General features: G+C 52.7%; 1 protein-coding gene across 3 annotated transcripts; it reads right to left on the reverse strand.

The window, feature by feature from the left end:
* Positions 1-2,998: 2,998 nt before the first annotated feature.
* Positions 2,999-14,548, reverse strand: FARSA (phenylalanyl-tRNA synthetase subunit alpha). Of its 3 annotated transcripts, XM_025367287.1 has the most exons (13): positions 14,371-14,548; positions 11,861-11,998; positions 11,678-11,776; positions 11,481-11,599; positions 9,810-9,902; positions 9,590-9,718; positions 9,397-9,512; positions 5,912-5,996; positions 5,726-5,825; positions 5,461-5,629; positions 5,272-5,349; positions 4,972-5,086; positions 2,999-3,406 (listed from the first exon to the last, which is right to left on the reverse strand). In XM_025367287.1, exons 1-13 carry the CDS (start codon positions 14,515-14,517, stop codon positions 3,268-3,270), a joined length of 1,527 nt encoding a protein of 508 aa, XP_025223072.1. In that variant the 5' UTR covers positions 14,518-14,548; the 3' UTR covers positions 2,999-3,267. The 3 variants fall into 3 exon arrangements, with proteins under 3 accessions (XP_025223072.1, XP_025223075.1, XP_025223071.1); XM_025367290.1 differs by lacking the exon at positions 9,810-9,902 and having other exon boundaries at positions 14,371-14,539; XM_025367286.1 differs by having other exon boundaries at positions 11,481-11,776; positions 14,371-14,539.
* Positions 14,549-16,039: the final 1,491 nt, after the last annotated feature.

The raw sequence follows: 16,039 nt of genomic DNA on the forward strand, positions 1-16,039 counted from the left end.
AAGCTCGCACCATCTGCGCATGCGCCGACCCGCCCCTGGTGAGCTCCGCGCCGGCGCGTGCTTGTTGTGCGACTCGTGCTCCCAGCCCCGCCCCCTTTGAGAACTTGCGCGACCGATGGGGCGGGGCCGACCGTTAAGCAGCAGTTTCGTGGTCCCGGGGCTGCGCGCGCAATAGGCGCTGCTGGAGAACAGGAGGCTAAGCTCTGTGTGCCCGTGTGTGCCCCTGTGAGGCTCCAGGGTCACACGCAGCGCTCAGGTTATAGGGATCTCAGAGAGTCCTGTATTTATTCTGTACATCTAACTTCATCCACTCTGCCTTGGAAAATAGTCTCAATAACAATTTTTTTTTTTTTTTTGAGACAAGGTCTTGGTCTGTCGCCCAGGCTGGAGTGCAGTGGTGCGATCATGGCTCACTGCAGCCTCGACCTCCCAGGTAGCTGGGACTACCAGTGTCATCCACCACGCTCTTTTATTTATTTATTTATTTTCAGACAGAGTCTCGCTCCGTCACCCAGGCTGCAGTACAGTGGAGCGATCTCGGCTCACTGCAAGCTCCGCCTCCCGGGTTCACGCCATTCTCCTGCCTCAGCCTCCTGAGTAGCTGGGACCACAGGTGCCCGCCACCACGCCCGGCTAATTTTGTTTTTGTGTTTTTAGTAGAGACAGGGTTAGCCAGGATGGCCTCTATCTTCTGACCTCGTGATCTGTCCGCCTCGGCCTCCCAAAGTGTTGGGATTACAGGCGTGAGCCATGGCGCCAGGCCTTGCCCTTCTAATTTAAAAGTATTTTTCTGGCAGGGAGCGGTGGCTCACGCCTGTAATCCCAGTACTTTGGGAGGCTGCGGTGGGTGTATCACCTGAGGTCATGAGTTCAAGACCAGCCTGGCCAACATGGCGAAACCCCATCTCTACTAAAACTACAAAAATTAGCCGGGCGTGGTGGCAGGCGCCCATAGTCCTAGCTACTCGAGAGGATGACGCAGAATCGCTTGAATCTGGGAGGCGGAGGTTGCAGTAAGCTGAGATCATGCCACTGCACTCCAGCCTGGGTGACAGAGTGAGGCTCCCTCTCAAAAATAAACAAATAAATAAACAAACACATATACACATAATTATATATATTTTTTCCTGTAGAAATGAGAATTCTCTGTGCTGAGCCCAAGCTGATCTCCAACTTCTGGGCTCAAGCCATCCTCCCATCTTGGTTTCCCAAAGTGCTGTCTCAAAAAAATAAGAAATTATCTGACCTACCCTATTGACTGTAGGTCATAAGACCTCCGTTTCAAAGAAGTTTCTGCCCCACACAAGGCCTACCTATGTAGATTTTTCTTGGTCTCTCTGAGCATGCATTCCTGAGATTCCAAGAAGAATCTAGACAAACAGGCCTTGCTGGCTTTCCCGACTCAGCCTACTAGTATTAGACAACCCCCCCACCTTTTTTTTTGAGTCTTGCTCTGTTGTCCTGGCGACACTGGAGTGCAGTGGCGAGATCTCAACTCACTGCAACCTTGGCCTCCCGGGTTCAAGCGATTCTCAGCCAACCGAGTAGCCGGAATTACAGATGCACCATGCCCAGCTAATTTTTGTATTTTTAGTAGAGATGGGGTTTTTCCATGTTGCCCAGGCTGGTCTCAAACTCCTGGCCTCAAGTGATCCACTCGCCTCAGCCTCCCAAAGTGTTGGGATTACAAGCGTGAACCACAACACACCCTTTTTGTCCAATTAGATTTCTACCTGGGTGTTCAAACTTTGTTGAACCTAAGCATAAGACACTTTTCATTAATCAGGCATGGTGGCAGGCATGTATAATCCCAGCTATTTAGGAAGCTGAGGCAGGAGAATCCCTTGAGGCTGCAGTGAGCCAAGATCACCCGTAGACTCCAGCCCAGTCAACAGAGCCAGACTCCATCTCTAAACAAAAGTTTCCCCTTATCTCTGGGTCTTCATTCTGAAGGCTTGTCAGGTAACACTATGATCAAATACATTCGTATTCCTTTTCTTTTATTAATCTGCCTTTTGTCAGTAATTTTTAGTGAAACTTCAGAGAGCAATAAGGAAGCTTTCTCTTCATCCCTACACAGCCGAGGTTCAGATTTGATGGAAATGGCAACAGATTCCAGGGTACTTGTGTTTATTTAGACACATAAATATGTATTTATTTAATGACAGGGTCTCACTCTGTTGCCCAGGCTGGAGTGCAGTGGTGTAATCACAGCTCATTGCAGCCTCGACCTCCCAGGCTAAACTGATCTACCTGTCTCTGGAGTACCTGGGATTATAGGCATGAGCCACCATGCTGAGCTAATTTTTGTTTTTTGGGGACAGGTCTCTCTCTGGCCTATGCTGGAGTGCAGTGGTGTGATCTTGGCTCTCTACAACCTCCACCTCCTGGGTTCAAGCGATTCTCCCACCTCAGCCTCCCAAGTAGCTGGGACTACAGGTGCCTGCCACCATGCCTAATTTTTGTTTTTGTTTTTGTTTTTGGAAACAAGAGTCTTGTTGTGTCACCCAGGCTGTAGTGCAGTGGCACAATCTTGGCTCACTGCAACCTCTGCCTCTTGGTTCAAGTGATTCTCGTGCTTCAGCCTCCAGAGTAGCTGGAACTACAGGCGCTCGCCACCATGCCCAGCTGATTTTTTTTTTTTTATTTTTTTTTTAGTAGAGATGGGTTTTCACTGTGTTGGCCAGGCTGGTCTTGAACTCCTGACCTCAAGTGATCTGCCTGCCTTGGCTTCCCGAAGTGTTGGGATTACAGGCGTGAGCCACCATGCCTGGCCTAATTTTTTTATTTTTAGTAGAGATGTGGTTTCACCTCTTTGGCCAGGCTGTTCCTGAACTTCTGACCTCAAGTGACCCACCCACCTCGGTCTCCCAAAAGTTCTGGGATTACAGAAGTGAGCCACTGTGCCTGGTCCAGTACCCAGATTTTTGACCATCAAGTGGCACACTGAGCTAGGGGGACGCAACAAGACATGTCACCCCTAAGGAAAGCCACCAGATGGGGGCAACTGCCCACTTTATTAGACAGTAGGTGGCCCACAGGTCTCCTCAAGGCCCACCCTCACAGTGGACACACCACACAGGACAACAGAAGGAACCTGCTACCTGGTCCTCTGTCCCTGGGATTCTGGTTCTGGGACAGGTGGGAAAGAGGAAGGTGGGGGCTGGCCTCACAGAGGCCTCATAAATACAAGGTCACTGGCCAGGGATGCAAAGGAGTGCAGCAGCAGGGACTCAGGGAGGATGAGCTGTCCTAGACTGGCCCATGTCATGCAGCCTCCTGTGTGGGAGGGGGCCTCGGCTCAGCATCCAGGCGGCACAGGGGACTGTCGTACACCATCTGCAGGTTCACCTTGTGGCCCACCAGGTCCCGGATGTTGTTGATGCCATATTTGATCATTGTTGGGCTTGTAAGAAAGGGAACAGAGTTTACCATGAGGTCAGCACATGCACTCTTTGGCTTAGGATGGCTCCCATCTTCCTCAGAGGAAAAGTTCAAGTTCTCCCCATGACCCATAGGGCCCTGCGCCAACTGCTCTATCACCTCTCACCCTCTGCCTTCAGCCACACCAGCCTACTCGTGCTTCTCCTAATACAAAAGGCACATTCCCACTTCTGGGCCTTTGAACTGTGACCACTACCTAGAACACCCTTCCCCAGATACTCTCACAGTTTACCCCTTTATCTACCTCCAGATTTTGCTAAGATGGCACTTCTTCCTCCATGATGCCTTCACTGACCACGTAGTTGCCTTAGCCCTCCCTATACCACTTACTGCCCTGGTACACACTTGTGTCTTTATTTGCTGAGTGCATTTGTTTTTTGAGACATAGTCTCACTCTATAACCTAGGGTGGAGTGTGGTAGCACAATCTCGGCTCACTGCAACCTCCACCTCCCAGGTTCAAGTGATTCTCATACCTAGGCCTCATGAGTACCTAGGACTAGGACTACAGACGCACGCAACAGTGCCCGGCTAATTTTTGTAGTTTTAGTAGAGACGGGAGACAGAGTCACACTCTGTTGCCCAGGCTAGAATAGAGTGCAGTGGCATGATCTTGGCTCACTGCAGCCTCTGCCTCCTGGGTTCAAACAATTCTCCTGCCTCAGCCTCCCAAGTAGCTGGGATTACAGGCACCTGCCACCACACCTGGCTAATTTATATATATATATATATATATATATTTTTTTTTTTTTTGAGACGGAGTCTCGCTCTGTCGCCCGGGCTGGAGTGCAGTGGCCGGATCTCAGCTCACTGCAAGCTCCTCCTCTCGGGTTCACGCCATTCTCCTGCCTCAGCCTCCCAAGTAGCTGGGACTACAGGCACCCGCCACTTCGCCCGGCTAGTTTTTTGTATTTTTTAGTAGAGACGGGGTTTCACCGTATTAGCCAGGATGGTCTCGATCTCCTGACCTCATGATCCGCCCGTCTCGGCCTCCCAAAGTGCTGGGATTACAGGCTTGAGCCACCGCGCCCGGCCAATTTTTATATTTTTATTAGAGACGAGGTTTTGCCATGTTGGTCAGGCTGGCCTCAAACTCCTGACCTCAGGTATACACCTGCCTCAGCCACCCACAGTGCTGGGATTATATGCATGTGCCACCACGCCTGGCCTGTTTTTATTCTTTGTAGAGACGGAGACTTGCTCTATTGCCCAGGTTGACCTCAAACTCCTGGCTCAGACAATCCTCCTGCCTTGGCCTCCCACAGCACTGGGAGCTACCACGCCTGGCCTGATATGCTTGTTGGTCTTGCTAGTTATCATCCTTCTCGCTCCACTGGGACCCCAGGTTCAAAGGCAGGGACATGAGCTGTCATGTTCACAGCACGGGGCCGGGCATTCAGTTTGTGCTTACTATGAAAGTTTTGTCCATTGGATGAATGAATGGGTGGTGCTGAAACCACGCAGGCCCCTATGCCTGGAGAGTTGTTTGAGGCAGCTGGACACCCGGAGTTTCCACCTGGGCACTTACCGCTCCAGGGAGAGGCCCCAGGCAATGACCGACACATTCTCGGGAAGCCCCATGGGCAGCAGCATCTCTGGACGGAAGACCCCCGAGTTTCCGACCTCCACCCACTTCTTCAGGCCTGTAGGGGCAGGACAGAGAAGACAGGGGCAGCACGTGTTGAGTTTCTGGGCACTGCTGGTACAGGTTCTGAGTCTGGTGGTGAGCTTGGGAGGTGGGGGTACAGGTGTGGCATTGGGGGGACCCAGGCTGAACCATGGTAGCCCGAGACCTCCCTCCCACCCCAGTACCAGGGCCCACCCTGACCTTGGTGGTAGCTGAACACCTCCATGCTGGGCTCTGTGTATGGGTTGTAGGCTGGCTTGAAGCGGAGTTGCGTGATACCTGCAGGGAGTAGGGGCGGGCAGGAGAGCAGGGGTTTGGAGGATAATGCTGGTGATCAACACACCCGCCTGCTGCCGCACCACCGCTGCCCACCCGTGCCCCCCTGCTCACCCAGCTTGGTGAAGAACTCCCGCAGAACGCCCATGAGGTGGCCCAGGGTGAGGCCGTGATCCGCCACCACACCCTCGATCTGGTGGAACTCAGCCAGGTGCGTGGCGTCCAGGGTCTCATTCCGGAATACGCGGTCGATGGAGAAGTACTTGACCGGCGTGAAGGGCTTCTAGGGGTGACAACCGAGCCAGGCCCAAGTATGGGTCAGAAGGTCCCTTTGACAGCACCCTCTCCCCACTCTGGCCCACACCTGGGCCAACCGCACCTTTTGGGCAAGGCGATAGAGTGCACGGGCGCTGGCTGAGGTGGTGTGGGTACGAAGTAGGTTTTTCCGGGCCTCATCCAGCTTCCAGGTATACTTGTACCTTCAGGAGGGAAGGTGGGAAGTCCATGCAATGGCCCAGGGGTCCCCAGCTTCCTTCCCTTCCATACCAGGTGAGTCCTGCCTCACCCCTGTGAGCCGTAGCCGCCCTGAGAGTGGGTCCGCTTGACCCGCTGGACGTAGTCCATTGGGAGCTGCAGGGCCTCAGCTGGATCTGGGCAGGACAGAGCAACATCAGGTCAGTCAACGAGCATTTCCCTTTCTTTTTTTTTTTTTTCAGACAGGGTCTCACTTTGTTGCCCAGGCTGGAGTGCAGTGGTGCAATCTGGGCTTACTGCAACCTCTGCCTCCCAGGTTCAAGCGATTCTTGTGCCTCAGTTTTCTCATTTGTGTGTATTTTTTTCTTTTCTTTTTTTTTTTTTTTGAGACGGAGTCTGGCTCTGTCGCCCGGGCTGGAGTGCAGTGGCCGGATCTCAGCTCACTGCAAGCTCCGCCTCCCGGGTTTACGCCATTCTCCTGCCTCAGCCTCCCGAGTAGCTGGGACTACAGGCGCCCGCCGCCTTGCCCGGCTAGTTTTTTGTATTTTTTAGTAGAGACGGGGTTTCACCGTGTTCGCCAGGATGGTCTCGATCTCCTGACCTCGTGATCCGCCCGTCTCGGCCTCCCAAAGTGCTGGGATTACAGGCTTGAGCCACCGCGCCCGGCCTCTTTTCTTTTTTTTTTTTTTTTGAGACGGAGTCTTGTTCGATCACCTGAGCTAAAGTGCAATGGCTCAATCTTGGCTCACTGCAACCTCCCAAGTAGCTGGTACTACAGGTGCCTGCCACCACACCCGGGTAACTTTTGTATTTTTAGTAGAGGTGGGGTTTCCCTATGTTAGTCAGGGTGGTCTCGAACTGCTGACCTCAGGTGATCCACCCACCTCAGCCTTCCAGAGTATTGGGATTATAGGCGAGAGCCACTGCACCTGGGCTTTATTTGTGTACATATGTATGTATGCATTTATTTATTTATTTTGAGGTGCAGTCTTGCTCCACCTCCCGGGTTCACGCCATTCTCCTGCCTCAGCCTCCTGAGTAGCTAGGGCTACAGGCGCCCACCACCACACCCGGCTAATTGTTTGTATTTTTATAGTAGAGACGGGGTTTCATCATGTTAGCCAGGATGGTCCTGATCTCCTGACCTTATGATCCGCCCGCCTCGGCCTCCCAAAGTGCTAGGATTACAGGTGTGAGCCACCACGCCTGGCCCTAACATGGAATCTTGCGCCACTGCCCAGGCTGGAGTGCAGTGGCACACTCTCGGCTCACTGCAACCTCCTCCTCCCAGGTTCAAGCAATTCTTCTGCCTCAGCCTCCCAAGTAGCTGGGATTACAGAAGTGTGCCACCACACCCAGCTAATTTTTTATATTTGGTAGACATGGGGTTTTACCATGTTGGCCAGGCTGGTCTCAAACTCCTGACTTGAAGTGATCTGCCTGCCTGGGCCTCCCAAAGTGCTAGGATTATGCCACTGCGCCCGGCCTTTTGTTTTCTTTTTTTTTAAGGTATAGAGTCTTGCTCTGTTGCTTGGCCTGCAGTGCAGTGATGCAGTCATAGCTCACTGCAGCCTCAAACTCCCAGGCTCAAGCAATCCTTCACCTTAGCCTCCTGAGTAGCTACAACTACAGGCATGCACCACCATGCCCAGCTAATTTTTTTTGTAAGATGGGGTCTTTCTATGTTGCTCAGGCTGATCTCAAACTCCTGGGCTCAAGCAATCCTCCTCCCTTAGCCTCCGGAACAGTGGGATTATACCCACTGAGCCTGGCCAAGTTTCCTTCTTTGTAAAAAGGGGTAATAGTAGTGCTTCCAGTAGTTGGCAGGAAGATTAGAATAGTGGCTAGCATGTGATGAGTGCTTAGTAAGTTTTGGGTGCTATGACAATGATGACAAGAATGATGTTGCTCCTCCTGGCCAGGTAAGCCGGCACCCAATGACCTCAACTGCCCTCTTGGTCAGGAAGGCCACCCCATTGTGGGAAGTCATTCCATTCCGGACAGTGCTAAGGGCAATGAAAGAAAGAAATGTGACAGAAGAGGCCGGGCGCGGTGGCTCAAGCCTGTAATCCCAGCACTTTGGGAGGCCGAGACGGGCGGATCACAAGGTCAGGAGATCGAGACCATCCTGGCTAACACGGTGAAACCCCGTCTCTACTAAAAAATACAAAAACCTAGCCGGGCGAGGTGGCGGGCGTCTGTAGTCCCAGCTACTCGGGAGGCTGAGGCAGGAGAATGGCGTGAACCCGGGAGGCGGAGCTTGCAGTGAGCTGAGATCCGGCCACTGCACTCCAGTCTGGGCGACAAAGCGAGACTCTGTCTCAACAAAAAAAAAAAAAAAAAAAAAAAAAAAAAAAAGAAATGTGACAGAAGAATAAACACTAGGGGTGAAGGGCTTCTGTAGAACTGGGGGTGAGCCTGGGAGTGTTAGGCTGGCCTGTCTCTGGTGACACGTGAGCGGAGGTTTGAGGCTGCAGCCTGCCTTGAAGATCTGGGAGAAAACAGCTCTCAGCTAAAGACAGAATGTCAGCAAAGGCCCTGAGGTGTGCACAGCCTGGAATGCTCAAAGAAGGCATGCAGGCAGGCAGGGTGTAGGGGCTCACACCTGTAATCCCAGCACTTTGGGAGGCTGAGACAAGAGGACTGTTTGAGCTCAGGAGTTCGAGACCAGCCTGGGCAACACAGAACAAGACAAAACAATATAAAAATACACTAATTTTTAGCTAGGCGTGGTCGCTCACGCCTGTAATCCTAGCACTTTGGGAGGCCGAGGCAGGAGGAATACTTGAGGTCAAGAGTTCAAGACCAGCCTGGCCAACATGGCGAAACCGTGTCTCTACTAAAAACACAAAAATTAGCCGAGCATGGTGGCGGGTGCCTGTAATTCCAGCTGCTCAGGAGGCTGAGGCAGGAGAATCGCTTGAACCTGGGAGGTGGAAATTGCAATGAGCTGAGATTGTGCCACTGCACTCTAGCTTGAGCGACAGAATGAGACTCTGTCTGAAAAAAACAGCCAGGTATAGTGGCTCACGCTTATAATCCCAGCACTTTGGGAGGCTGAGGCAGGCCGGAGCTTGAGACCAGCCTGGCCAACATGGCGAAACTCCATCTCTACTAAAAATACAAAAATTAGCCGGGCATGGTGGTACGAGCCTGTAATCCCAGCTACTCAGGAGGCTAAGGCAGGAGAATTGCTTGAACCTGGGAGGCAGTTTGCAGTGAGCCAACATCGTGCCACTGCACTCCAGCTTGGGCGACAGAGTAAGACCCTGTCTCAAAAAAAAAAAAAAGACTGGAGGTGATATAATGAGAACAGAGCTTGACACATTCAACAAGGATGGACTTTAATTAATTTTTTTAGAGGTAGACTCTTCTGTAGGTTGCCTGAGCTGGATTTGAACTCCTGGGCTCAAGCAATCCTCCTGCCTTGGCCTCCCAAATAGCTGCACTACAGGTACACACCACCATGCCCAGTTCTAGACCTAATTTGAGAAAATGGGATGCCCATCCTGTAAAGGCTCTACCCTGGCGCCTGGTGTCTCTCATGTCTCAGGGAGGCCCTAGGGGCTGACCCACCTCGAAGGAAGAAGGTATCATGCTGGTCACGGGCTGGGTGCTGCTGGGGCTGGAAGAGGGCGTCAAAGTTCCAGAAGGAGCTCTCAATGAAGTTATCGGTCGGCATCTCGGTGAACCTGGTGGGAGACGCGGCCTGACTGCCCTGCCTGTACCCAGCAGCAGCACCAGGCCCTGCCCCCAGCCCTGTGCTCACCCCATCTCCAGGAAGATCTGTCGGAACTGGGAGCGGACCTTGAGCAGGGGGTGAAGGTGACCGCTGTCGGGGAGGACACCGTGGGCCAAGAAGTTGTAGGGCTTGAAGGGCCGGTCCCGCCAAGAGCCACTGGGGGAGGATGCAAGGGCCTGGTAAGGGCTGCCCGTCTCCGCCCCCTGCCCCAGCTCCCATCCGCCCTGACCCTGGGGTTGACCCCTACCTAGAGATCATCTCTGGGCTCAGTTCTGTCTCTTGCTTGGAGATGCTGGTACTAAAGGCACTGCCTTTGCTCACCCAGTAGGTCTTCAGGGTCCTGTGGCCAGGGGAACAAAGGAGATGCCACTGCTATCTCCTCCTAGAGGACTTCCTTGATCTCCCGCCTGATGAGGATCCCCACGCTACCTACCAAGTCACTCTGCTTTATTTCCATCCTGACATTCATCACTACCTGAAATCCCCCTATGTGGCCATGTCCTATCTCCCGTATGCACTTACTTATTCATTCAAAAAACGCTTATTGAGAACCTAATGTGTGCCAGAGTCTGTTCAAGGTGCTAAGTACACGACTGAGTGATGAAATTAGGGAAAGTCTAGCAGATTTATTCTGTGCCAGGCTCTGTTCTGTGAAAGTCTCCCCACAAGCCCCTGAAAGAGGGCAGTTTTTTTGGTTTTTTCCTTTTTCTTTTTTCTTTTTGGATGGAGTCTCGCTCTGTTGCCCAGGCTGGAGTGCAGTGGCCGGATCTCAGCTCACTGCAAGCTCCGCCTCCCGGGTTTACGCCATTCTCCTGCCTCAGCTTCCCGAGTAGCTGGGACTACAGGCGCCCACCACCTCGCCCGGCTAGTTTTTTGTATTTTTTAGTAGAGATGGGGTTTCACCGTGTTAGCCAGGATGGTCTTGATCTCCTGACCTCGTGATCCGCCCGTGTCAGCCTCCCAAAGTGCTGGGATTACAGGCTTGAGCCACAGCGCCCAGCCCCTTTTTCTTTTTTGAGATGGAGTTTCACTCTTGTGTACTTCAATTATGCATCCCAGCTCTAGTCTCTTCAATTAGGCATCCCAGCTCTAGTCTCTTCTCTCTGCCACTCTGTGTCTGCTCAAAGGGGACATTTGTTCTGTAAGAGGACAGCCCCTAGACCATCTAGGTTCCAGGAGCCTGTCCAGCGTGTGTTCATTAAACTTCGGACCACACTAAGGACAGTGAAAGAAATGAACAAGCGGCCGGGCGCGGTGGCTCAAGCCTGTAATCCCAGCACTTTGGGAGGCCGAGACGGGCGGATCACGAGGTCGGGAGATCGAGACCATCCTGGCTAACACGGTGAAACCCCGTCTCTACTAAAAAAATACAAAAAACTAGCCGGGCGAGGTGGCGGGCGCCTGTAGTCCCAGCTACTTGGGAGGCTGAGGCAGGAGAATGGCGTGAACCCGGGAGGCGGAGCTTGCAGTGAGCTGAGATCCGGCCACTGCACTCCAGCCTGGGCGACAGAGCGAGACTCTGTCTCAACAAAAAAAAAAAAAAAAAAAAAAAAAAAAAAAAAAAAAAAAAAAAAAAAGAAATGAACAAGCACCAAAGATGAAGACTAGGGGTGATGGGCTTCATGAAACTCAAGAGGAGAGGAGGGGTGGCAGGGTGGTCTCTTTAAGCGGACGCAGGAGAGAGACTTGATGAGGAGCCAACTTTAAAGATCAGAGGGAAAACAGTTCTCAGCAGAAGGGTCCTCATGGACAAAGACCCCGAGGCACATACGCTTGACAACTATGGCATTAAGCGAGCTGGGAGGAAACTGGCCACACCTGTGCCTGGTGTGGGCAAGGTGTCTGTCTCCCTCCCACCATGCCTCCACCATGCCATGCAGGTGGTGGGTGCCTGAGCCTGCAGGGGGCACCCACTCACACTTCAGCCAACAGCTTCCTCTTCCTCAGCTCGCTCCTCTCCTTCTCCCCCAGCTTCTCAGCCTGTCCCCCCTGGATCAGTTGGAGTCGCCGCTGCACCTCGTCCTCCATGCTGTCCACCTGCCGGGATAAGGGGTGTGAGGGCCAGGGGCCCACGTGACCGTCCACCTGCCCCCTGGCTAACCCGCAGGAACGCACCACTCGGAACACCCGGGGCCCGTCGGCTGCACTCTTGTCCACCCGGATCCACTTGTTGGACATGGCCTTGCTGAAGCCCACTTTGCCACTGGGCATTCGCTGGAAAAGAGAGGCTGCAGTGAGTGGGGCACCAGGGCCACCTTCACCCCATCACTCACTCCCCTTTCATCCCACAGCTCCTACCATAAGCTCGCTCTGGGCCAGGCCCTCCGGGGGGATGCTTCGAAACACACGGGCCTCATGGCTGCCCTCCCGGGCAATCTCCTCACCCTCCGCAGTAAGCTCCCAGCGCTTGGTGGACCGAAGTTCAGCCTCAATGACCTAGAGGGAAATGGCAGGGGGGAGGGGCGGGGTCAAGGCAGGGGTGAGGCTCAGAGTCAGGCACCCCCTTTCGGCAGCACTGGGTCCCAGGTTCAAAGCATAGCCCTTGAAGCTGGCTTCACATCCCAGCTATGCAACTTTACAGCCAAGTGGTCTCAAGGGAAAGACCTTGTTGTGTCTCCATTTCCCTTATGTAACACAAGGGTAATAATAATGATAGTTTACACCTCCCTGGGTAAAGTATACCACTAAGGATATTGTTACGTGGCGGAGGACAAATTCTTATTGTCAGTTTTGAACCTGTGACAGATTTTTTTTTTTTTTTTTTTTTTTTGAGACGGAGTCTGGCTCTGTCGCCTGGGCTGGAGTGCAGTGGCCGGATCTCAGCTCACTGCAAGCTCTGCCTCCCGGGTTTACGCCATTCTCCTGCCTCAGCCTCCCGAGTAACTGGGACTACAGGCGCCTGTCACCTCGCCCGCCTAGTTTTTTGTATTTTTTAGTAGAGACGGGGTTTCACCGTGTTAGCCAGGATGGTCTCGATCTCCTGACCTCGTGATCCGCCCGTCTCGGCCTCCCAAAGTGCTGGGATTACAGGCTTAAGCCACCGCGCCCGGCCCAGCTGTGACAGATTTTAAGGTGAAAAATTAGGTGAACTGATTCGTCTTCACATTTTTTTCTTTGTTTTTGTTTTCATTGAGAGGCGGCCTAACCCTGTCACTAGGCTGGGGTGCAGTCGTGTGATCACAGCTCACTGCAGCTTCGAACTCCTGGACTCAAGTGATCCTTCCGCCTCAGCCTCCTGAGTAGCTGGGACTACAGGCCCGTGCCACCACACCTGGTTAATTTTTAAATTACCTTTTTTTTTTTTTTTTTGAGATGGAGTCTCGCTTTGTCGCCCAGGCTGGAATGCAGTGACGCGATCTCGGCTCGCTGCAAACTCCGCCTCCCGGGTTCAAACAATTATCTGCCTCAGCCTCCCAAGTAGCTGGGATTACAGGCGCCCACCACCATGCCTGGCTAAATTTTTTGTATTTTTAGTAGAGACGGGGTTTCACCATCTTGTCCAGGCTGGTCTTGAACTCCTGACCTCGTGATCTACCCGCCTCAGCCTCCCAAAGTGCTGGGATTACAGGCGTCAGCCACTGCACCCCGCATAAATTCTAACTACTATAATTATTTTTATGGCTATTACTGTCTGTCATTAGATTTAACCTCACCTCCTTATATTATTTAACCCTCTGTGACGTATAAAAATGTCAAATCATATTGATCAAAGCACTGTCACCCAACAGAACACAGCTGCCATCTCTCCTCTGCATTGAGGACTATGGGCTCTGCAGCCTGAGTGCCTAATTTCAAATCTGGGTTCATCGGCCTCTTCTATTCACACTGATTATGTTACTGACCATCAGTTGTCACATCTGCAAAATGGGAATAACATGGCCATCAGCCAGGATTATGGAATGAATTGGACAAACAAGCTGAGACCAAAGTGGGGCGCAGAACGTGAGCTCTAAGGATAAACAGCCCAGATCCTGGCCTCATGGATCCAGCCTTCTGGGTGGCCCACGGGCCCCTCAGCATCCTCCTCCTGTGACTCTGTCATTGTCCACTTGCCCAAGTCAGAAGGCTGGACTTCATCGGTATGCCCCCTGCCTTGTCCTGAATCCCATGCTTTCCCCACCTCCCCCAAGCTGCCTTCCCATAGCCAGACATCATGCCATCCAGCTTGGGGAAGTGCCAGCTTCTGCTTTCATCCCTTCACCTCCTGTCCTGTCCCTGCCAGTTATTCCCAAAGGTGATGTGGATAGCACACTCATCTGACGGGGCTCTAGCTCCTGCTATCGCTCCCCAGTTCCCTCGTGAGGTAAAGACCTAAGAGGCCTTGCAATTACAGCTATGCTGGTCTCCCTCGCCGCCTGCCATCCCCGAAGATCCCGGCCACTGATCTCTAAAGTGGTATCACTTTCCTCTACAGAGAAGCGACTCAGCCGTCACCTGCACCAGGCCGCTCTCCCTGACCCCCAAGCCTGGGTCAGCTGTCACAGCTGGGTCCCCTGTGTTCCCCCCATCACTCTAGTTCTTGAAGCACCTTCCTATTAGGTCGCAACCTGCGTGAGGGCAGCAACCGCGTCCTTCTCGTCCATTATCGTTCCCCCTACCCACGCTGACCGCGCCTCAATAAACGTTTATTGCATGAGGAACATCTGGGCCCTCACTCGTCCCACTTCCCATCCGCGCATCCCGGGGTGGACACATATACAGCTACCCCAAACTAGGCCTGAGGGAATTTGGTCTGGACGTAGAGCCCTCCTGGCAAGGGGACCGTAGGTGCAAGGGCAAGGAGGCCCGGCATCACGGGCCCGGCTCACCTCGCCCAGTGCCTGAAGGCTCTTCACGGCGCCCACCACCGCTTGGTGCTCCATGCCCAGCTCAGCCGCCAGCTCGGCGCTGTCCAGGCCGCCATCGGACGCCTCCAGCCGCCGGAGCAGCAGTTCCGCCACCGGACCATCCGCCATGGCTGCTTCCAGTGTGCTCAGCGTGTCCTGGCCGGGGCCTGAGCCACCGGAACCGGAATCCGGGCTGTGCATCGCCATCTTGAATGTGTCTAACCGCAGAGCAGGGCTCAATGTGTCGTCATCTTGAGTGTGGCGACGGAGCCTCAGAAGGTGCACGGGCCTCAGTTCCCACCTCCACCCTGGCTCCATCAGTGGCGTCTGGTTGACCACAGAGGAAAATCGATTATCTCAAGGTCAGAAGCACCGCCCTGTTTTGAGCTTTATCTAGCCTCACTTCGAGCGGGCTGTGTGACCTTGGACTTAACCCTCTCTGGGTTACAGAAATCTCTGCCCTTCTGGTATTCTCTCTTGCCCTACGAGAGGCGGTGGGTGGTGGGCTCCAGAGATGGTCATTTTGGCGATGTCAGCTACTTTTAAAATTTCAAAGGAAGGCTGGGTAGGTACCATCCCTTTTTATAGAGGGGAAAAGGATTCATCTAGTAAGTCAAGGTGGCACCTAACCTGTGTGGACTACCTCCTATGTGGTAGTACTTAGCCCAGAACTAAGTACTTCACGTGTAGTATTTCATTTCTCCCCAAAACTTTATGATGTAGATACTGATATAACCGCATTACACAGATGAGAAAACTGAGGCTCAAGGTGGTATGACTTGCCCAAGGTTCTACAGAGAGTTGGTGGAAATTAAGTCATAAATTATAAACCTTCCAGATCCCCCACCCCTGTGCGCTGAGAGCAACGTCGGTGCAAATACTGCATGGCCTAGATTAGCACTGTCCTATAGAAATATAGTGCAAAACATCTTTCTTTTTTGAGACAGGGTCTTGCTCTGTCACCTATGCTGGAGTGCAGTGGCGCAATTATGGCTTACTGCAGCTTTGACTTCCCAGGCTCTAATGATCCTCCAACCTTAGGCTCCTGAGTAGCTGGAACTACAGGTGCGTGCCACTACACCCAGCTTTTTCTCTTTTCTCTTTTTTTTTTTTTGGTAAAGATGGGTTTTTGCCATGTTGTCCAGGCTGGTCTCAAACTCCTAGGCTCAGGTTATCCTCCTGCATCGGTCTCCCAAAGTGCTGGCATTACAGGCATGACCCACCGTGCCCAGCCAGCCAGACCCTGACTCTTAAGAAAAAAAAAAGATGACTAATAAAATATTTTGCACTCGGCTGGGCGCGGTGGCTCACACCTGTAATCCCAGCACTTTGGGAGGCCGAGGCGGGTGGATCACCTGAGGTTGGGAGTTCAAGACCAGCCTGACTAACATGGAGAAACCCTATCTCTACTTAAAATACAAAATTAGCAGGGCATGGTGGTGCATGCCTGTAATCTCAGCTACTTGGGAGGCTGAAGCAGGAGAATCGCTTGAACTTGGGAGGCAGAGGTTGCAGTGAGCCGAGATCATGTCATTGCACTCCAGCCTGGACAACAAGGCGACACTCCGTCTAAAAAAAAAAAAAAAAAAAGCACTTTTTTTTTCCATACTAAATCTTCAAAATCTGATGTGTATTTTACACGTACAACACA

Source organism: Theropithecus gelada, chromosome 19, assembly GCF_003255815.1.
Source record: "Theropithecus gelada isolate Dixy chromosome 19, Tgel_1.0, whole genome shotgun sequence".
Lineage (NCBI taxonomy): Eukaryota > Metazoa > Chordata > Mammalia > Primates > Cercopithecidae > Theropithecus > Theropithecus gelada.